Source organism: Centropristis striata, chromosome 1 (genome assembly GCF_030273125.1).
Source record: "Centropristis striata isolate RG_2023a ecotype Rhode Island chromosome 1, C.striata_1.0, whole genome shotgun sequence".
Taxonomy (NCBI): Eukaryota; Metazoa; Chordata; class Actinopteri; order Perciformes; family Serranidae; genus Centropristis; species Centropristis striata.
The window spans coordinates 2,706,671-2,729,860 of NC_081517.1; the positions used below are offsets into that span (position 1 = coordinate 2,706,671).

At 34.3% G+C, this 23,190-nt stretch overlaps 1 protein-coding gene and 1 long non-coding RNA gene across 2 annotated transcripts in view; one reads left to right on the forward strand and one right to left on the reverse strand.

Annotated features, from left to right (window-relative positions):
- LOC131988464 (uncharacterized) overlaps positions 1-23,190 on the reverse strand; it is a 160,508-nt gene that overhangs the window by 39,880 nt on the left and 97,438 nt on the right. The window lies entirely within an intron of this gene.
- Positions 1-23,190, forward strand: part of wbp1lb (WW domain binding protein 1-like b) — a 31,945-nt gene that overhangs the window by 3,965 nt on the left and 4,790 nt on the right. The window contains exons 2-3 of the mRNA XM_059352322.1: positions 15,241-15,343; positions 21,774-21,935. Of these exons, the coding sequence (XP_059208305.1) occupies positions 15,241-15,343; positions 21,774-21,935 (265 nt within the window). The remainder of the gene's footprint in view (positions 1-15,240; positions 15,344-21,773; positions 21,936-23,190) is intronic.

Sequence of the window (23,190 nt, forward strand, 5' to 3'; positions counted from 1 at the left end):
ATTTCAGAGGGGTGTGTATATTTAAAAAGTTAAAAACCAGAACCAACACCAAATCACCATGCACCACGGTAACAGCTGTTAATTTATGGAACAATTTGGAGAAAGACTTGAAAAACTTGCAATATCATTAACTTATTCAAAAAATTACTTAAAAATAGGATGATTAATTTATATAAGTTAGAGTAATGAATAATAAGCTTCTTTCTTTTCTCTCTTTTGTGACTCCTTATTTCTTTTGTTGATAAATAACAGATTGTACATTTCTAATTTTTAAATTTACTTGAGTTGTAGCAGATTGGTGTAATAAGCTGCTTCAGCCTCTCTCTGTTTACATGTTGTTTACTTTGATCAATGTTTTTTTTTCTTTTCTGGTTTGTTTTGATGACAAGTAGTGACCGAAATAAACAGATACGAAACAGATACGAAAAAGTTCACCAAAGTGTTGAAGGTGTAACTTCCACTCTGTCTCTGCGTCCTGATAAGGCATCAAGGCACAGAGTCACAATTGGGTTTCTACTAAAAAAAAAAAAAATCCAATTACTATTGTTATCACGTACCAAGGTTATTATAGTTAACGAAAACTAACGAAATAATGAAAACTAGAATTGAAAAAACTTTTTTGTTAACTGAAATAAAAATAAAAACTAGAGTTTTTAAAAAAAACGATAACTAACTGAAACTGTATTTTGTGGTTACAAAACTAACTAAAACTAACTAAAATTATAGTGAAAATGTCCTTAGTTTTCGTTTTTGTCAACGTTTCTATTTGAACATGCAACACATGGTGAATATGTTTACTGAGACTGGGATGTTTACACTAGAACCAAAATTCAAAACAGTTAATAACCTTATTGGGGCTGAGATGATAAACCAAAGGAAATAAAGGCACATACCCATTACAAAAAAACTAAAACTAACACTAAAACTAATAAAAACTAAACTAAAACTAAGCGTTTTCAAAATTAAAAACTAAACTGAAACTAGAAAACTCACTCTAAAAACTAACTAAAACTAACTGAATTTGAAAACAAAAATTCACAACAAAATTAAAACTAAAACTAATGAAAAATCCCAAACTATTATAACCTTGGTTATCAACAGTGGTGGGAAAAGTATTCAGATCTCTTACTTAAGTAAAAGTACTAATACCACACTGTGAAATTACTCCACTACAAGGTTATTATAGTTAACGAAAACTAACAAAATAACAAACTAAAATTGAAAAAACATTTTTGTTAACTGAAATAAAAATAAAAGTTTTTTTAAAACGATAACTAACTGAAACTGTATTGTGTGGTTACAAAACTAACTAAAACTAACTAAAATTATAGTGAAAATGTCCTTAGTTTTCGTTTTTGTCAACTTTTTTCATTCATAATTCAGTGTATTTATTTGAACATGCAACACATGGTGAATATGTTTACTGAGACTGGGATGTTTACACTAGAACCAAAATTCAAAACACCCAGAACTGTAAGAGTTAATAACCTTATTGGGGCTGAGATGATAAACCAAAGGAAATAAAGGAAACATTTATTATGACCTCTTTGAATCTGGCACCCAACACATAGCCCATTACAAAAAAACTAAAACTAACACTAAAACTAATAAAAACTAAACTAAAACTAAGCATTTTCAAAAAATAAAAACTAAACTAAAACTAGAAAACTCACTCTAAAAACTAACTAAAACTAACTGAATTTGAAAACAAAAATTCACAACAAAATTAAAACTAAAACTAATGAAAAATCCAAAACTATTATAACCTTGTCACGTGCTGGTATCACGTTCCGTGTCCGTATCTGTTTATCACTCCATGCATGAGAGCATAAACCATAGAGTTACGAAACGCATATTTGCAGGCAGTTATTTGTCATGATTTTAAGAAAAACCTGACTGAAATTATGCCTGAGAAGAGAAATAATTTGTTGGTGCTTGTAAGGCTGGTGGCCAAAAGCAAAAGCTTCATCACATGACCCTGAAATATGTCTGATATTTGCATTCACTCCTACTTTATACAACACAGAGTCAGCTCTAGTTTATCTGTGACACAGTATTATCACCACCACTAATCACTTGTTAGTGTCAGACATTATGATTAACACTCGTCATTAGCACTGTTCTTATCAGAGGCTCATAGTGTAAATCAGCCGTTCTCAACCTTGGGGTCGGGACCCCAATTGGGGTCGCGAGATGATTTCTTGGGGTCGCCAAGTCAGCTCTGTCTTCTTTGGTCATTTAATGTCTTTTTTTTAGTCATTTTGTGTCTTTTTTTGGTCATTATGTGTCTTTTTTTGATAATTTTGTGGTCAATTTGTGACTTTTTTTGGACATTTTGTTTTCTTTTTTTGGTCATTTTGTGTCTTTTTGGTCATTTTGTGTCTTTTGTTTCTTTTTTTGGGCCATTTTGTGTCTTTTGGTCATTTTGTGTCTTTTTAAAATAATTTAGTGTCTTTTTTAGTAATTTAGTGTCATTTTTTTGGTAATTCTGTGTCTTTTTTGGTCATTTTGTTTCTTTTTTAAGTATTTTAGTTTTCTTTTATCATTTTGTGTCTTTTTTGGTCATTATGTGTCTTTTTGATAATTTTGTGGTCAATTTGTGACTTTTTTTGGACATTTTGTTTCCTTTTTTTGGTCATTTTGTGTGTTTTTGGTCATTTTGTTTCTTTTTTGGTCATTTTGTGTCTTTTTTTAAATAATTTTGTGTCTTTTTTTAGTAATTTAGTGTCATTTTTTTGGTAATGCTGTGACTTTTGGTCATTTTGTTTGTTTTTTTGATAATTTTGTGGTCAATTTGTGACTTTTTTTGACATTTTGTTTCTTTTTTGGGCCATTTTGTGTCTTTTTTAGTAATTTAGTGTCATTTTTTTGGTAATTCTGTGTCTTTTTTTGGTCATTTTGTTTCTTTTTAGAGTATTTTAGTTTTCTTCTATCATTTTGTGTCCTTTTTGGTAATTCTGTTTATTTTTTTGGTTGAGCGGGGGTCGCGGACAACATACATGTTAAATTGGGGGTTGCGACTCAAAAAGGTTGAGAACTACTGGTGTAAATGATCCACTTCAGTACACAGATTACTGTTTAAAAATGTCTTACTAACCCTCCAAAGCATAACCAAGACACTTTAGTAAAAGTTAAAGGGCTATGGCTCCATATCAAACTGTTTTAACAGGGCATCCTTTCTTAATCTAATCTACAGCTTGGTTATTTGCATTTTTATAGTTTATCAGCAAATAGATCCACGATACCTGCATTGTTTCAGTTCTTGATCTGTCAAGAATGTAAATTTCTTATTAATATGAGCTTTTTTACTGTGATGTTTTTAGTTAGCATCTCTGTGTTTTTACACAGCTATTTATGGCACCTATTAAAAAAAAAAAAAAGAAAAGTTGTGAGCGCTTTTTTACCTAATACTTTGACTAAGAGCTTGTAAAACGGAGTTAACTACTCCAGTCACATGACATCATGGGATAAAAATAAAGCCAGCCTATAAGCCAGGGACCCATGTAACCCTCCACCACACACACACACACACACACACACACACACACCGTACTATGGAAAGCAATTTACATGCATTATTTGCTTAATGAAAGGCAGTAACATAACTTAGAAACTGAGAAACATTCACTAGAGCAGCTATTCTCAACCTTTTTGAGTCGCGACCCCCAATTTAACATGCATGTTGCCCGCGACCCCCGCTCACTGAACACAATCTCACACGCACAGTTCAGATCACCCAAAAAAGACACAAAATGACCAAAAAAGGACACAAAATGACCAAAAATGAAACAAAATGACCATAAAAGACACAAAATGACCAAAAAAGGAAACAAAATGACCCTGAAAGACACAAAATGACCAAAAAAAGACACAAAATGACCCAAAAAAAGACACAAAATGACCAAAAAAGACACAAAATGACCAAAAAGACACAAAATAACCCAAAAAAGAACAAAAATGACCAAAAAAGACACAAAATGACCAAAAAAAGAAACAAAATAACCCCAAAAAAAGAAACAAAATAACCCCAAAAAAGGAAACAAAATGACCCAACAAGACACAAATTGACCACAAAATTCCCAAATAAAGGACACAAAATGACCAGAAAAGATACAAAATGACAAACACACATAATGACCAAAAAAACCCCAACATGACCAAAAAGACTAAAATACATGAACACTTTAACACAGTGGAGACAGAGCTGACTTCCAAAATGATTTGGCGACCCCCAGAAATCATCTCGCGACCCCAATTGGGGTCCAGACCCCAAGGTTGAGAACAGCTGCACTTCAATACTGTGTTTGGGCTGCAGCGGTTGGTTGGCCCAATGGGGATGATAGAAAACAATGCAGCGTGTAACAGAGAAATTAGACCAGACGCTGATGCTACCAGTGGCCATCTTGCACTGCTCTGTCAGCGGTCAACCTAGTGTAGCAGCAGCAGCAGTGGTGAGATCCAGAATCCCTCAATGAGGGAGAAAGAGAAGATTCCTGCACTTTCTCAAAGTTTTGTTTTACTTTTTATGTGGGAAGATCATGTTGAACAAGATGTTTGTGAGTGTGAGTTTTTTTACACGTTAAAACTTGTCTGAAGGGGCACTTTAAGTAACAGTCATCACACAAAGTATAGCTCAGAAGTCTATCAAGAGTGTTCTGCCTTAACCTGCCTGTTTAAACTGCCAGTGTTTGGCTTCAGGGTGCCAGTAACGTCCACTTTAACTAAAAGTTCTCTATCAAAACTTGATTTTTAGTAATTTTGTAATAGCTGGAGTTTGTCTTAAATCTGTTATAGTCTAGATGGAATTGTCCAAAAAGTGAAAGTGAGGAGCATTTATGGGTACAAGTCAGGAACTGGCCTACTTTACTTATTTCAAGGGTGCTGAATCAAAAAAAAATGGTTCCCAAGCAAATTTTGAGTTTTTGACCTTCTCATTTGCATATCAAAATGGCGGCCTTTGGTGGTTGGACCATTTTCCCCAAGTTTTTTTGTGAGTAGGCAATCAAAGATGAGGAAATTAAGTTTCTGGATCTATAGTCTAGGGTCAGAGCAAGGATATAGTGGAGGCTCAGTGTCTTTTATGTATATTTATATATATGCAAAATACCAACTTTTAAGGTGAAATTAAGCATTATTTGTGTGGTTTTTTTAAGGCTGACATAAATATTCAATCAATATCACTTTTAAATGTTCCAGTTGGTATTTTGCATACATACACACTACTGGTCAAAAGTTTTAGAACACACCAACTTTTCCAGAATTTAATTGAAAATGATGCAGTTTAATGTCTCAGTGTACTCTGAAATGAATGCACATTTGCAACATTTAAAATTCTTTATTGAGCATGATAGTGTTTTGAAAGTAAAAAAAAAGATTCAAAATCACATTTTATGTTGGACTAAAGGACTAAAAAAAGACACAAAATGACAAAAAGACACAAAATGACCAAAAAAAGACACAAAATGACTTACAAAGACATGAAAAGAATTCAAAAATGGACAAAATAGCCCAAGACTCCATAGAGTTAAGTTGTTAACCCATTTCTTGTTCCCTGAAAAAGGCCTACTTGTATAATTCTGAAATGTACATTATTTTTCAGTTTTGGTTAAGCTTACCTTTTTTTATTTACCTCTGGCAGTTCACCACTTACCTTTGGACCCTTTCAAGCTGTTCATTTGACGTGAACTGCTTGAATTTCAATAAAAAAATGGAAAAATTGGGGTGTTCTAAAACTTTTGACCGGTAGTGTATATACATAAAAAAGCCACTGAGCCTCCACTATATCCTTGCTCTGACCCTAGACTATAGATCTAGAAACTTAATTTCCTCATCTTTGATTGCCTACTTACAAAAAAACTAAGGGGAAATGGTCCAACGACTGAGCAAGATGGGCAATTTGGCCGCCATATTGATATGCAAATTAGAAGGTCAAAAACTCAAAATTTCGCTTGGGAACCATTTTTTTGGACTCAGCACCCTTGAGATATGTAAGGTAGGCCGGTTCCTGACTTGTACCCATAAATGCTCCTCACTTCTTATAGGAGGCCTTTATTCTGAAATCCGTCTAGACTATGTAGCATTAAGATAGAAACACGTCAGCAGGGTTTTGTTCTGCATAACCTTGATGACTATGAAAGAGCACCTTTCTTTGTTGCTGGACAGAATAATAAATAAGGGGTCAGCGAGGTCAAAATGCTTGGAATTTAGATGATATAGGACAGCTGTTCTCAACCTTGGGGTTGGGACCCCAATTGGGGTCGCGAGATGATTTCTGGGGGTCGCCAAATCATTTTGGAAGTCAGCTCTGTCTCCACTGTGTAAAAGTGTTCATGTGTTCATGTGTTTTAGTGTTTTTGGTCATTTCATGTCTTTTTTGGGGTCATTTTCTGTTTGTTTTTTTGTCATTTTGTGTCTTTTTGGTAATTTTGTGTCTTTTTTGGTCATTTTGTGTCTTATTTTGGTCATTTTGTGGTCAATGAGTCATTTTTTGCTTAATTTTATATAATTTTTTGGTCAATTTGATTCTTTTTTGGGTAATTTTGTGGGTTTTTTTTTTGTCATTTTGTCTTTTTTGGTCATTTTGTGTCCTTTTTTTGGTCATTTTGTGTCTTTTTCGGTCATTTTGTGGTAAATTTGTGTCTTTTTCACGTCAGCAGGGTTTTGTTCTGCATAACCTTGATGACTATGAAAGAGCACCTTTCTTTGTTGCTGGACAGAATAATAAATAAGGGGTCAGCGAGGTCTTTACGTGCATCAGCTAACTTGCCAAGTCCTGCAGGATCAACTGGGACCGTGCAGTCAGGATTACCTAAAACCTGCAGCCACGTATCTCTGGGACAGTATTCATAGTCATCAGGGGAATCTGGAGCGTTCTCATCGTCTCCTCACTTCAACAGCTTCTCATATTAAAGTTGATTATTTTCTAAGGCAGCAATCATTTCTGGGACGGTAACCAAATCTGCCTTTAATCTGCTGGTATGGCATGAGAGAGCTGGATTGTTTTGTTGTCGGCTGTTTAGACGGAGACGGAGGAATCTGGTCCGGGCAGATTCTTCGCCCGGTCACTGTCTGTTACAAGTTACTCAGCCATCGTCTCAGATGACCTAATTTTTCCTGCCACACAAGTTATTTTGTGAGGTCATTATGTTCATGTGTTAATGTATTTTAATCTTTTTGGTCATTTAATGTCTTTTTTTGGTCATTTTGTGTCCTTTTTTTTGGTCATTTTGTTTCCTTTTTTTGGTCATTTTGTGTCCTTTTTTTGGTCATTTTGTTTCTTTTTTGGTCATTTTGTGTCTTTTTTGGTCATTTTGTGTCCTTTTTCGGTCATTTTGTCTCTCTTTTTTTGGTCATTTTGTTTCTTTTTTGGTCATTTTGTTTCCTTTTTTTGGTCATTTTGTGTCTTTTTTTTGGTCATTTTGTGGTAAATTTGTCTTTTTTGGTCATTTTGTTTCCTTTTTTTTGGTCATTTTGTCTTTTTTGGTCATTTTGTGTCCTTTTTTGGTCATTTTGTGTCTTTTTTGGTCATTTTGTGTCCTTTTTTGGTCATTTTGTGGTAAATTTGTCTTTTTCGGTCATTTTGTTTCCTTTTTATGGTCATTTTGTGTCTTTTTTTGGTCATTTTGTGTCTGTTTTGGTCATTTTGTGGTAAATTTGTGTCTTTTTTGGTCATTTTCTTTCCTTTTTTTGGTCATTTTGTCTTTTTTGGTCATTTTGTGTCTTTTTCGGTCATTTTGTTTCCTTTTTTCTGTCATTTTGTGTCTTTTTTTGGTCATTTTGTGTCTTATTTTGGTCATTTTGTGTCTTTTCTTGGTCATTTTATGTCATTATGTGGCCAATTTGATTCTTTTTTGGGGTAATTTTGTGTCTTTTCTGACAAATCCCAAAGTATCAAGTTGTTACTTTCCAAGGAGTCTCTGGCTTGAAGCTGACTGTTACACACTCAGGAGGTCAGAATGGACATTTAAACTGATAGCAAAGGACTTAGATTAAAAGTAATAAATAACATGCAAGATTAGATGGAGCCTGACGAAACTCCGATCCTTTTCAAAATTATCTTCTTGCAAAAATATCTTTTTGCAACGCGGGCTGAAGTGAAGACCCGAACAAATAAGATGTTTTTCTGTATCAAATTTCAAAAAAGCACTCAGCCTGCCAAGTGGAGAGCATATGGTGGAGAGTAGTACGTGAGTCAGGGAAAACAGCTATCGGACATTTTGTTTCCTTTTTTTGGTCATTTTGTGTCCTTTTTTTGGTCATTTTGTGTCTTTTTTGGTCATTTTGTGGTAAATTTGTGTCTTTCGGTCATTTTGTGTGCTTTTTTTGGTCATTTTGTGGTTGTTTTTTTTGTCATTTTGTCTTTTTTGGTCATTTTGTGTCTTTTTTTGGTCATTTTGTGGTAAATTTGTGTCTTTTTCGGTCATTTTGTTTCCTTTTTTTGGTCATTTTGTGTCCTTTTTTTGGTCATTTTGTGTCCTTTTTTGGTCATTTTGTGTCTTTTTCGGTCATTTTGTGTCTTTTTCGGTAATTTTGTTTCCTTTTTTTGGTCATTTTGTGTCTTAAAAATAAATAATATGCAAGATTAGATGGAGCGCTTTTTCTTTATGAAGGCCTGTTGACGAAACTCCGATCCTTTTTCAAAATTATCTTCTTGCAAAAATATCTTTTTGCAACGCGGGCTGAAGTGAAGACCCGAACAAATAAGATGTTTTTCTGTATCGAATTTCAAAAAAGCACTCAGCCTGCCAAGTGGAGAGCATATGGTGGAGAGTAGTACGTGAGTCAGGGAAAACAGCTATCGGAGACAAAGTGGAGGAACAGAACATCATGTGTTTATTACACGGACACTTAAATCTCTCTCCGTGTTTGGGCTGTTGTTTCATCTTAAATGTCATGTTGATAAGGTTTGAAACAGCTGTTGAGAAATGACTAATCTATCAGTTTGAGGTTGTGTCCACACTGAAAGTCAGCAGTTTGATTTGTGCTGATCTGGTGTGTGACGAATCATTCCTGTGTAACTGCTCTGTGTCTGTGCTTTTCTTTCTCCTCACACACACACACACACACACACACACACACACACACACACACACACACACACACACATTCTTGTTCTTCTATCTTTGTGAGGACCCTCATTGGAACAGTGAATTCCCTACCAAGGTTAGAATAGTTTTAGTTTTCATTAGTTTTAGTTTTAATTTCGTTGTGAATTTTATTTTTCAAATCCAGTTAGTTTCTAGAGTGATTTAGTTAGTAGAGTGATTTGTGCCTTTTTGGTAATTTTGTGTCTTTTTTTGGTAATTTTGTGTCTTTTTTTGGTTATTTTGTTTCCTTTTTTGGTCAAGTTGTCTTTTTTTAGTCATTTTGTGTCTTTTTATAGTCATTTTGTGTCTTTTTTTTATCATTTTGTGGTCAATTTGTGCCTTTTTTGGTCATTTTGTTTCTTTTTTGGTAATTTTGTGTCTTTTTTGGTAATTTGGAACAGTGAATTCCCTACCAAGGTTAGAATAGTTTTAGTTTTCATTAGTTTTAGTTTTAATTTCGTTGTGAATTTTATTTTTCAAATCCAGTTAGTTTTAGTTAGTTTCTAGAGTGATTTAGTTAGTAGAGTGATTTGTGCCTTTTTGGTAATTTTGTGTCTTTTTTTGGTAATTTTGTGTCTTTTTTTGGTTATTTTGTTTCCTTTTTTGGTCAAGTTGTCTTTTTTTAGTCATTTTGTGTCTTTTTTTAGTCATTTTGTGTCTTTTTATAGTCATTTTGTGTCTTTTTTTTTTTAAATCATTTTGTGGTCAATTTGTGCCTTTTTGGTCATTTTGTGTCTTTTTTTTTGGTTATTTTGTTTCCTTTTTTAGTAATTTTGTGTCTTTTTTAGTCATTTTGTTTCTTTTTATAGTCATTTTGTGTCTTTTTTTAATCATTTTGTGGTCAATTTGTGCCTTTTTTGGTAATTTTGTGTCTTTTTTGGTAATTTGGAACAGTGAATTCCCTACCAAGGTTAGAATAGTTTTAGTTTTCATTAGTTTTAGTTTTAATTTCGTTGTGAATTTTATTTTTCAAATCCAGTTAGTTTTAGTTAGTTTTTAGAGTGAAATGCTTTAGTTTTAGTTTTTTTGTAATGGGGTATTTGTTGGGTGGGAGATTAAAAGAGGTCACAGTAAATTTTGCCTTTATTTCCTTTGCCTGATCCATCTTCATTATGTATGAAAAAAGTTGACAAAGACGAAAATGAAGGACATTTTCACTATAATTTTAGTTAGTTTTGTAACCACACAATACAGTTTCAGTTAAATATAATTATCATGTAACCTTTAACCCTTAAAACAAAGTCTGAAATCTCAAAAAAAGCCTTTAAAGAAGTGAGGACCGGCTGAAATGTCCTCACTTTGGAACAATGTCCTCACTCTGTTGGTTAAAAAAGTGTTCTGGTCCTCACAATGTAGGAAGTACAAGAACACACACACACACAAAAACACACACACACACACATTCTTGTACTTCTATCTTTGTGAGGGCTCTCATTGGAATAGTGAATTTTTCATCAGTTTTAGTTTTAATTTCGTTGTGAATTTTAGTTTTAGTTAGTTTTGTAACCACAAAACACAGTTTCAGTTAATTCATTTTCAATATTTTTTTAAAAAACTCATTTTATTTCACTTAACAAAATTGTTTTTTCAATTCTAGTTTTTGAAATCTCAAAAAAGCCTTTAAAGAAGTGAGGACCGGCCGAAATGTCCTCACTTTGCAACAATGTCCTCACTCTGTTGGTTTAAAAACGTGTCCTGGTCCTCACAATGTAGGAAGTACAAGAACACACACACACACACACACACACACCTCTCACTGCTCTCTTTGTACGCCTTATTATCATGCGGCGGCCCCAGCTTGGAGCTCGCTCGCCGCTGCTGTTTGGAAATTTCCGTAGAGCAATCCTTGTCCACTGTTTGGGCCTGGATTGGAGTGTGTGTGTGTGTGTGTGTGTGTGTGTGGGGTGGACAGAGAAAGAGTGAGAGAGAGTGAGAGTATGTCTGAGAGCTGTTGGACTTCTTTTGTGGGATAATGACCCAGGAGGTCGGAGGGACTTCTCTGGGACTTTTTGGACCCGGGATCATCATCATCATGCCTCGTAATCTGGGCCCTGCGCTGGTAATCTGTAGATAGCAGGACTATCCTTTTACCGAACTTTAGCTAGCTAATCATTAAACTAATCTAGAAGAAAACATCTGAGGGATCTTCCTGGAAAAATCCACAGACCTTTGATTACAGTGCTGCCTTGTCTTTAGCACCATGCGGATCTATCTGAGCTCATTATCATCTCGTGTGTGATGGATACGCTTAGTCATGTTTTACTTTTTATCAGGCGAAGCTGCTAGTTTGCTATACTGACCGTTCCAGACGTTCTGAGTGAAGATTGATTGATTGATTTTGGTCGCGAGATGATTTCTGGAGGTCGCCAAATCATTTTGGAAGTCAGCTCTGTCTCCACTGTGTTAAAGTGTTCATGTGTTTTAGTCTTTTTGGTAATTTTGTGGGGTTTTTTGGTAATTTTGTTTCCTTTTTTGGTCAAGTTGTGTCTTTTTTTAGTCATTTTGTGTCTTTTTTTATCATTTTGTGGTCAATTTGTGCCTTTTTGGTCATTTTGTGTGTTTTTGGGTAATTTTGTGTCTTTTTTTTTGGTAATTTTGTGTCTTTTTTTGGTAATTTTGTTTTCTTTTTTGGTCAAGTTGTGTCTTTTTTGTCATTTTGTGTCTTTTTTTTGTAATTTTGTGTCTTTTTATAGTCATTTTGTGTCTTTTTTTTATCATTTTGTGGTCAATTTGTGCCTTTTTGGTCATTATGTGTGTTTTTTGGGTCATTTTGTGTCTTTTTTGGTCATTTTGTGTCTTTTTTTTGGTTATTTTGTTTCCTTTTTTTGTCATTTTGTGTCTTTTTTTTAGTCATTTTGTGTCTTTTTATAGTCATTTTGTGTCTTTTTATCATTTGGTGGTCAATTTGTGACTTTTAAGTCATTTTGTGTCTTTTTTGGTCATTTTGTTTCTTTTTTTGGTCATTTTGTGTCTTTTTTGGGTAATTTTGTGTCTTTTTTTGGTCATTTTGTTTCCTTTTTTGGTCAAGTTGTGTCTTTTTTTAGTCATTTTGTGTCTTTTTTTATCATTTTGTGGTCAATTTGTGCCTTTTTGGTCATTTTGTGTGTTTTTTGGGTCATTTTGTGTCTTTTTTTGGTCATTTTGTGTCTTTTTTGGTCATTTGTGTTCTGAGTGAAGATTAATTGATTTTGGATGAAAGTGGGCTGTTGAGGGAAACACCTTCTGATACTTTGTAGTTGTGATTAGAGCCAAAGCTCTTAATGGAAGTTGTGTGTTAGTCCTGCAGCAATATACTGAGTGGTTTTGTACTGGCTGCAGTTCAGAAATTTGCACTTGATATGGGCCTTAAACAGTGATGAAATTCAAGCAGCTTACCAGCACAAGTGGTTAGGACTTGTTTACTCCAGAGCTAAGTATAAATGTTGGCTGTTTTATCGTTATTGGAACAAATATCAAAGCCAGGCATGTTAAAAATGGCTCTGATCCAATCCGAGACCATTGAAAGCACTGAAATATTAATTTGGTGTTTTCAAGGTTTGAAAAATGCTTGGAATTTAGGTTATATAGGACGATTTCTGGGGGTCGCCAAATCATTTTGGAAGTCAGCTCTGTCTCCACTGTGTTAAAGTGTTCATGTGTTAATGTATTTTAGTCTTTTTGGTCATTTAATGTCTTTTTTTGGTCATTTTGTGTCTGTTTTTGGTCATTTTGTGTCTTTTTTGGTCGTTTTATGTCATTTTGTGGCCAATTTGATTATTTTTTGGGTATAATTTTGTGTCTTTTCTGACAAATCCCAAAGTATCAAGTTGTTACTTTCCAAGGAGTCTCTGGCTTGAAGCTGACTGATAGCAAAGGACTTAGATTAAAAGTAATAATAAATAATACATAAATATATATATAATAATAATAAATAATAATAATAATAAAAAATACATATAAATGCACAGACTAATTACAAACAGGTGACACTTTGAAGTATTAAACTTTGTGTTTTCGAGCAGGAAACATCTAATTTAATGTGATCGAAGAAGTGAAATAATCACTGAACCATATTTTATCATATGTTCTCTACACAAGTTTGTAATTTACCACAGCTAAAAAATGCACCTTGAAAATGCTTGAATTGGATTTTGAAAATGGTGTTGGAACCCTTTACATACTAACTGTACAAAGGCACTGCTAACCAATCTTCATTATAAACCAGGGGTCTCAAACTCGCGGCCCGCGGGCCAATTGTGGCCCTCGTGACGATATTTTGTGGCCCCCACCTTGATATGAAAGTTTAATGTGAGATTTATATGAATGGCATTTTACCGTGTTGTGTGTGGAAGGTCCCTTTTTAATTACTTTTTTTGGTAATTTTTTGAATTATTTTTAAATGTCTTTTTTAATAATTTTGTGTCTTTTTGGTAATTCTGTCTTTTTAAAAATATTTTTTTGCATTTTTTCTGTAATTTTGTGTCTGTTTTGGGTCATTTTGTGTCTTTTTAAAAAAGTAATTTTTTGTCTTTTTAAAAAATAATTTTGTGTATTTTTAAAAATAATTTTGTGTCTTTTTAAAAAAATAATTTTGTGTATTTTTTCTGTCATTTTGTGTGTTTTGGGTCATTTTGTGTCTACCTCCAGTGGACCCCTGTTGTAAACTGTATACAGTGTAAGAAATAAACCCCACCATAATACAATACCTGTTATCAAATATCAGACATCAACATATAACATATGACTTTTAAATTCCACTTCACAAAGAGAATTTTAGTTTAGTTGTATTGCGGGACAGTAGTGTTAGTCAGGCGGCTTAGCTAAATAAAGGGGAAACGCCGGACAAAAGCACCAAATTTTTTCCACATGCTCTCTATGACCATAGGTTTCAATTTTTGGTAGGAGCCACTTCATCAAGATTCCGGAACGGATATGGCACCCATATAAAGTCTATGAGAACCAGTATATCTTCCAAGCCACTTAAAATGTCAATCTTGGTGTCAAAAAATCGTCAAAAATGTCATTTTAAGCTCTTGAGAATATCCCTAGATGATTATTTGATCAAATAGATATGTTCATTTTGGCCATGTATTTATGTAATTTCCAACTCAGTTCCTAAGCAGTCGAAAATATATGAATATAGGTCATATACAGTGCATGTATTCTGAAAAATGGATAACGTGCATACATTTAATTGATGAAGCTTAACTTTAATTATCTATTACATTTGCAACTACAAAGATCTGTGCAATTCCAGTGAGCCTTCCTGCATGAGCACCTTGCACCACAGACACTTACACCTTTGCAACCACAAATGACAATTTCACTGCAGGCTTTTGAAGCGATTTTCTTGCATTCTGTCACATCTGTCAAAGAGCACAGGTGACATGACAGGTAATACTGGTGTCTCACTTCTATTCAAGTATCCCAGTGAACCTAAAGAGCAACAGTCAGCCAGGTGAAGCAGCTCTATTCATGCACACCTTTGCTTTACTGTGACTTGCTGTGACTGTGTATGTCAACTTGACTTCCGTGGAAAAAGCCTATTTCTGATCAATTGTTCTGGAGCTAGTGCACTTTTTTTTCTCCAGTTTACTGAAACAAGAACCCAGTTCCATAAATGCATACATATTTAAACAAGTAGTATGGTTTGTAATAAGTACAAACATTGGGAAATATAACATTTTTGAGATATTGAAAGTGTTGATGTATTTTACTTACCAAATACGTATCTGTGTATATATATATATATATATATATATATATATATATAAATATATATATGCTTTCCTGACATCACTCTTTTTAATACACACTTGCACTCAATTGAACTTGCAGTGTAATGTAGTTTCTAAAAGCAGTCGACTGAACCGGTTAGGACGAGATAAGGGAAAATATTTCCCAAACTAATTTTACTTTTTAGTTTCACGTGTTGTCGATCAAGTCAGAGATTTCTTTTTTCCTTTGGCGATGAAACCTGTTGACCAGTACAAAACACAGAACTTCACCCTGCATGAGTCAGAAAATAAAACATGAAACCTAGTGGGGGGCTCTGTTATTTTCCTTTATTGGCACTGCACACTGTAACTGGATGCCTCTGGATGTTTGAGTTTTTTTGAAAGTTAAGATGTTGATAATACTTTCCTTTTAAAGTGACACTGCTTCTCTCTTGCAGAGTTTACTGCACTGTGAAGGTGTGAACAACCAGAGCTACATCTGTGAGTCGGGACACTGCTGCGGGGAGTCTCAGTGCTGCAGCTACTACTATGAGCTCTGGTGTAAGTACATGTTTTTACTGATTTAAAAAAAAAAAAAATCTTTATCACTCCTCTCTCTGTATCTACAGTATTCCTGGCCCCCATGATTCTTAGCGGGAGATACACTACTGGTCAAAAGTTTTAGAACACACCAACTTTTCCAGAATTTAATTGAAAATGATGCAGTTTAATGTCTCAGTGTACTCTGAAATTAATGCACATTTGCAACATTTAAAATTCTTTATTGAGCATGATAGTGTTTTGAAAGTAAAAAAAAGATTCAAAATCACATTTTATGTTGGACTAAAAGACTAAAAAAAGACACAAAATGACCAAAAAAAGACACAAAATGACAAATAGACACCAAAAGACACAAAATGACAAAAAAAAGACACAAAATGACTTACAAAGACATGAAAAGAATTCAAAAATGGACAAAATAGCCCAAGACTCCATAGAGTTAAGTTGTTAACCCATTTCTTGTTCCCTGAAAAAGGCCTACTTGTATAATTCTGAAATGTACATTATTTTTCAGTTTTGGTTAAGCTTACCTTTTTTTATTTACCTCTGGCAGTTCACCACTTACCTTTGTACCCTTTCAAGCTGTTCATTTGACTTGAACTGCTTGAATTTCAATAAAAAACTGGAAAAATTGGGGTGTTCTAAAACTTTTGACCGGTAGTGTATATATATATTTTTTTTGTTGATATGTTTTATTGTTTTTTTTTACAATTGTATCCCACAGAGATGAAAAATACAGAACATATGCATATTTCTTCAATTTCTACATCTCCAAAAATGTACAAGTGTAGTTTTTAGCAAATATATTGATACAGCGAGTTCCCTATTTAGTCTAGACGGATTTCAGAATAAAGGCCTTCTATAAGAAGTGAGGAGCATTTATGGGTACAAGTCAGGAACCGGCCTACCTTACATATCTCAAGGGTGCTGAGTCTAACAAAATGGTTCCCAAGCGAAATTTTGAGTTTGTGACCTTCTAATTTGTATCAAATGGCCACCAAATTGCCCATCTTGCTCAGTCATTGGACCATTTCCCCTTAGTTTTTTTGTAAGTAGGCAATCAAGATGAGGAAATTAAGTTTCTGGATCTATAGTCTAGGGTCAGAGCAAGGATATAGTGGAGGCTCAGTGTCTTTTTTATGTATATATATATATATATATATATATATATATATATATATATATGCAAAATACCAACTGGAACATTTAAAAGTGATATTGATTGAATATTTATGTCGGCCTTAAAAAAATGACACAAATAATGCTTAATTTCACCTTAATAGTTGGTATTTTGCATATAAAAAGGCAGTAACTAACAAAATAAGAGCATTTAAAATAAAATAAAAATTAAAAATATATATTTTTATTTTTTATTTTTTTTAAATGCTCTTTTGTTTTTTTTTTGTTTTTTTTCTCTTCTTTTCTTCTCTAACATATAGCACTCCTGTAGCGATGACAGTTAGCTCTTAAAGTTATTTACTTCCTTGATTCCTGTGGTCTAAAGCTAGTACCTTCAGGTTGAATGCACTTATTGTAAGTCGCTTAGGACAAAAGCGTCAGCTAAATGACATAATAATGTTAAAAAAATAAAAAAAAAGTAATGTTTCAACAACAGGTGAAACAGCAGAAAAAGCAGGTTTTGGTGTATTGCAGGACCAGGGCGGACTTGAAGCTGCAGGAAAGATAATAGTAATAAAGGTGATTGTGATGTTTAGAGGAAGTGGAATGCAAGAACAAGGAGGAATGTATGAAATTTCAAACATCATAGAACAGATCACATTAATCCGGCTCATCAGCGTCAACGCCAGATCCCATAAGCTCGACTATTTCAGACACATGGCCTCGTGTGACAGATTAAATGTGGAGAGCACTACTAACCCACAAACATTCCTGAAAGAACACGTGCCCACCTTCACTTACTACACCGCAACTAAATATGGAAGAGGAAACCAGGTCAAAGTCATACAACTCCTTCAGATCCAAGGACATGCTGTGGAAAAGCCTCACAGTCTGACTATATGACTATATCTGCTTTGGAGACGGACAAGATTACATTTTCAGACTCAACACGGTTCTTCAAGATCAAATGTCCCCGCAAGACTGCCGGGTCCCCCGAACAGCTTCTTGGATGTCCTTCTTCCCAGAAAGCAGAGAGACAACTTCTTCTTCCAGGTGGGTGAGAAAAAACATCGAGCCAGAAATGATCAGCGTTTGAACTGATGTGGCAGATGTTTGTGAACCTACATTTTGAAGACATTGTAAGCCATTGTACATGTCTTTCTCAGGTCCAGCTGACGGTGATGTGTGTGGGGCTGCAGAGCTGCAAGCTGCTCATCAGGAATATGACAACGACTACACAGAGACATCCCCAAAAGTTATTATTATGTCACAAATGCTTCTGAGATCAGAGGCTGATTTTTGTTGCAAGGAGGATGCATCAAAACCCTCCACTTTTATTGTTTAAATAATTAACCCTGAGTGTAAAATAACACACATTTATTGAAATATCTTTTAGCCATAAAAGTCGGTATGTCTCAGAGAAATGTCTTGTTTAATAGAGGTGGGGGGGAAATCGTTACAGCGTAGTATCGCAATATTTTGCGTGGCAATATTATATCGATTCATGGCCGCCAAGTATCGATATTTAGAGTTCCGTTTGACTCTCATTGTGGAGAAATAAAAAGACTGAAGTGAGATGAAAAGACTAAGAATTTTCTCTGATTTGACTAAACAATTCTTGATGGAATTTAATTTTGCAGTTAAACAATTAAATCGCAATGTCCCAGTTCCTGTGTTTAACAATGGTTACTTCTGAGTTTTTTTCACCTTATTAACACACATTTCTATAATAAAACAATCTACAGCTCTTTACTTGTTGAGTGTTATTTATTAGCTCTAAGTCATTCCAGTTTTTTAAATGTTAAAACATTTTAAATTAACTCTAAATTCAGGTATGTTTTGCATTAGCTGTACCTTTTTTTTTTTCTTCTTTTTTTTCTGTTTTGCATGTGATGTACTGTAAGAACATGTGTAGGTGCAGTATTAAATGTCTTATTTTACATTGTATATTTTACCCTGTCACATTAAATCGTCTTGTCCGAGTTATTTCTCACTTTCTATATGGAAAGTCAGATTTGGTCCACCACTGACTTTGAGGTTGGGTATGGGGAAAACAGTATAGTACAGAAAATAGTATAGAAAAGTGGTCATAACCTCTCAATTGCAGTACGATTCTCAGGTGATTGCTATTTGTTTACGCCGTGTAAAACTGCTCAAAAAACGTCTTGTGAATACAAAAGTTGTAATGTTTTTGACATGCCATGGCTGTTTAAATGGCGTAAGGAATGCATAACTTGTGATGATTACATGCAGGAACTAATACAGAATATATCATTTATCCTGTCATCGTGGATTTATTGTGATTAGTTACATTATGTTAGTAATATTAGGTCAATTTCACTGCATACATGCATTTATATGGAACCAAAGCTTAAAACCAGTTAGATGAAAAAGCACATTTCAGACTCACTGCACTAGATAGGAGAAATAAATGAAATACAACTAGGTTTTGTTTCATTTATTTAACAGCACATCTCACAATATATTTCATAAATAAAACAGACATATTCCATACCTAGAGGGCTATATTCAGGATCAAGTTTGAATCCTTTCAAATCCAACAATTCTCTCCATCCGTCTAATGACCAAACAAGGTTGACTCATGTTTTCACTCGATCACTGTCCCTTTTAAAAAAAAAAACTTTTGTTCTTTGGTGCCTTATTTCCTTTTTGTCTTTGCTGAGCCTGCCCCAGTATCAGCCATAACCACAAAATATAATGTCAAAGGTTGAAATGGTCTAAAGCAGGGGTCTCAAACTCTAATTACCTGGGGGCTGCTGGAGGCAGAATCAAAATGACCAAAAAAAGACACAGAATTACTAAAAAAAGACACACAATTATTAAAAAAAGACACAACATTATTGAAAAAGGAAACAAAATTACCAAAAAAGACAAAATAACCAAAAAAAGACACAAACTTACTTAAAAAAGACACAAAATTATTTTTAAAAAAGACACAAAATTACAAAAAAAAGACAAAATAGCCAAAAAGAAGACACAGAATTACCAAAAAAAAGACACAAACTTACTAAAAAAAGACACAAACTTACTAAAAAAAGACACAAAATTATTTTTAAAAAAGACACAAAATTACCAAAAAGACACAAAATTATTTTTTTTAAAAAGACACAAAATTACTAAAAAAAGACACAAAATCATTTTTAAAAAAGACAAAGTTACAAAAAAAAGACACAGAATTACCAAAAAAAGACACAAAATTACTAAAAAAAGGACACAATTATTTTTTAAAAAAGACACAAAATTACCAAAAAGACACAATTTTTTTTAAAAAAAAGACACAGAATTACTAAAAAAAACACACAAAAGTACCAACAAAAAGTAATTAAAGGGACCTTCCACACACAACACGGTAAAGTGCCATTCATTTAAAACTCACATTAAACTTTAATATCAAGGTGGGGGCCACAAAATATCATCACGAGGGCCACAATTGGCCCGCGGGCCACGAGTTTGAGCCCCATGGTCTAAAGAAAGATCTCCTGCTTCCTTTTAACTGACTAACATAGTCAGTTAGTCAGTTAGTCATGCTTTTCCTGAGAAAATGTCACCACAGCATTCTCCTGTTTTAGTTGCATGCTGTAAATGGTTTTGTCTGATTTCTGAGAATATCAAGCATTGGGAATAACTACATAAAAACTTCCAATAATTTTGCTGATGTTCTTCAACATCATTATTAAATTGAGACTGTTTACAAAATTAAATTGGCAAATCCAGATGACACCTCAGCAGAGATGCTCTGTACTGGGTTCATAGTTTGTATTTTCTTTGCAGTTTACACTTTTATTTTACAGAGAAAATCTCACTGCTCTGCCCTGTCGGCCTTGAAGTAAAGTTCCCACATTTTTTTGTGTCGACGTCGTGGCTTCCCATTTATTTCAAACACAGTAAACATAAACTGGTTTCTGGAGCCAGTTTTTGTTCCCCGCTGCTATTTAGACTGGATTCTAGATAGTGCAGTTGGACAAGGAATGCCTTTGTTGAAAATGAGGACTTGATGTCATATGGAAAAAGCACAGATTGTTCTCAAATAATCTCAGTGTGCTGCGTTGTTTGGCTGTGTTGTGTGTCATATATGGAGTGTGGAGAGAAATCTGTCAGAGCCTCGTTGTGGAGATAAGAACGGACTTGGACCCCGTCAATTGATTCTGTGCCATAAAATTCATAATGCAAAACATACAGTATACAAGCATGCAAGTGTTTCATAATGTTAGAAGCAGATGTTGGCAGAATCTGATCTGCAGTGTTGTGTTTATGTTAGCCGCAGGCTCTTAATGTTACATCACCAGCAGCTAAACATGATGTCTTTCCTTTCCTGTTGAAATCTATTCATCAGTGCATGAGTTCATTTCATTTTTCATTTTATTAATTCTTCTTTTCGAACTGAAAAAAAATAAATAAACATAAACTACAACAGCGTAGGCTAGATGCATATACATATTCATACACATACTCACATAGGCACCATTAAACAGATGTACATAAATATATAAACATTTACACACATACAGTATATAAAGCCCTATACATATACATGCATCTGCCCCGTTTAAGTAATAACATGGAAATAAGAACCAGTTAACTTAATATTCAATATACATTTCCTTATATCGTTTTGGTTCGGAAAAAAAAGGGAGTAGGCTGAAGTATAAAATACTTATCAAGGCCTAAACCCTGATACTCAACACTTCAAAAATAAGAAATTGTATCTCTCTATATATAGCCACGTAATGTCAAATAAATATGTATTATTATTATTATCATTTATTTACTTATTTTCTATGTCAACCATAGTCTCTCAAACAACTTAGATCTGAGAATTTCTATTACTCCCGCAAAGAAAACAAATGAACAAAAAAACAGCAAACAAATCAAAACACTGAAGGCAATTACAAGAACGTCCTCATCCATACTTTTTTTGGCATATCATTTTTCATAAGCGTTTTTAACTTAACAATTGTTGAGCATGATTTAATTTAATCGCTGCAGTTGTTCCATATTCTCACTCCTTTACTTGTAATGCAGTGATACTTTGAATTGGTCCTTATCAGGTGTTTTTAGTACACATATACCTCTCAGGGCATGTGTACTTACTCTGACCTGAAACAACCCCTGAATACTTTGTGGAACTTTTTGATGAATTACTTTAAACATAAATTGTGATATTTTAAAATCAACTAAGTCTCTTAATTTGAGCGTTTCCAATCTGAGTTCATTTTAAAATACCACATTGTCTTCATATTTATTTAGCTGTAAACAGAAGGTGAGTGTGTTGCTGCTTGTGTCTCCTCAGGGTTCTGGTTGGTGTGGGCGATCATCTTCATCTTGAGCTGCTGCTGCGTTTGTCACCATCGTCGCACCAAACACCGTCTGCAGCAGCAACAACGGCAGCACGAGATCAACCTCATCGCTTACCGCGAAGCACACAACTACCCCTCTGTGCCCTTCTACTTCAGTAAGAGACAACATAAAAAAAAAACATCCAATCCAATCCAATCCCTTTTATTTATATAGCACAATTTTAGCAAACACAAGGTTTCCAAAGTGCTGCACAAACAATAAATACATAACACAATACAAAGAGATGTAGTAAACAATAGAACAGTAAGATGCAATAAGATAAAATAAATTAAAAATGGGATAAAAATAAATAAAATAAAATGTAAAATGTACTGCCCGCACAAAATAAAATATGCATGAATACAATAAAAACAAAAAATGATGGGCTGCACGATTATGGCCAAAATGATAATCATCATTATCTTAATCAATATTGTAATCCCGATTATTAATCATGATTATTCATCATGTTAGGGAAAACATCTGTATTTTTATTGCACTACTTTTAAACAAACAATAGGAACATATTTTAGTGTGTGCACAGAATGTCCAAACAAACAGAGATCACTAAGCTAACACCTCCTGCAGCAGCAGCACATACACACTGTACTGCTACAGAGCTAACTGTTAGCCTGTTAGCACATACACACTGTACTGCTACAGAGCTAACTGTTAGCCTGTTAGCACATACACACTGTGCTGCTACAGAGCTAACTGTTAGCCTGTTAGCACATACACACTGTACTGCTAAAGAGCTAACTGTTAGCCTGTTAGCACATACACACTGTACTGCTACAGAGCTAACTGTTAGCCTGTTAGCACATACACACTGTACTGCTACAGAGCGAACTGTTACCCTTTTAGCACATACACACTGTACTGCTACAGAGCTAACTGTTAGCCTGTTAGCACATACACACTGTACTGCTACAGAGCTAACTGTTAGCCTGTTAGCACATACACACTGTACTGCTACAGAGCTAACTGTTAGCCTGTTAGCACATAGACACTGTACTGCTACAGAGCTAACTGTTAGCTTGTTAGCACATACACACTGTACTGCTACAGAGCTAACTGTTAGCCTGTTAGCACATACACACTGTACTGCTACAGAGCTAACTGTTAGCCTGTTAGCACATACACACTGTACTGCTACAGAGCTAACTGTTAGCCTGTTAGCACATACACACTGTACTGCTACAGAGCTAACTGTTAGCCTGTTAGCACATACACACTGTACTGCTACAGAGCTAACTGTTAGCCTGTTAGCACATACACACTGTACTGCTACAGAGCTAACTGTTAGCCTGTTAGCACATACACACTGTACTGCTACAGAGCTAACTGTTAGCCTGTTAGCACATACACAC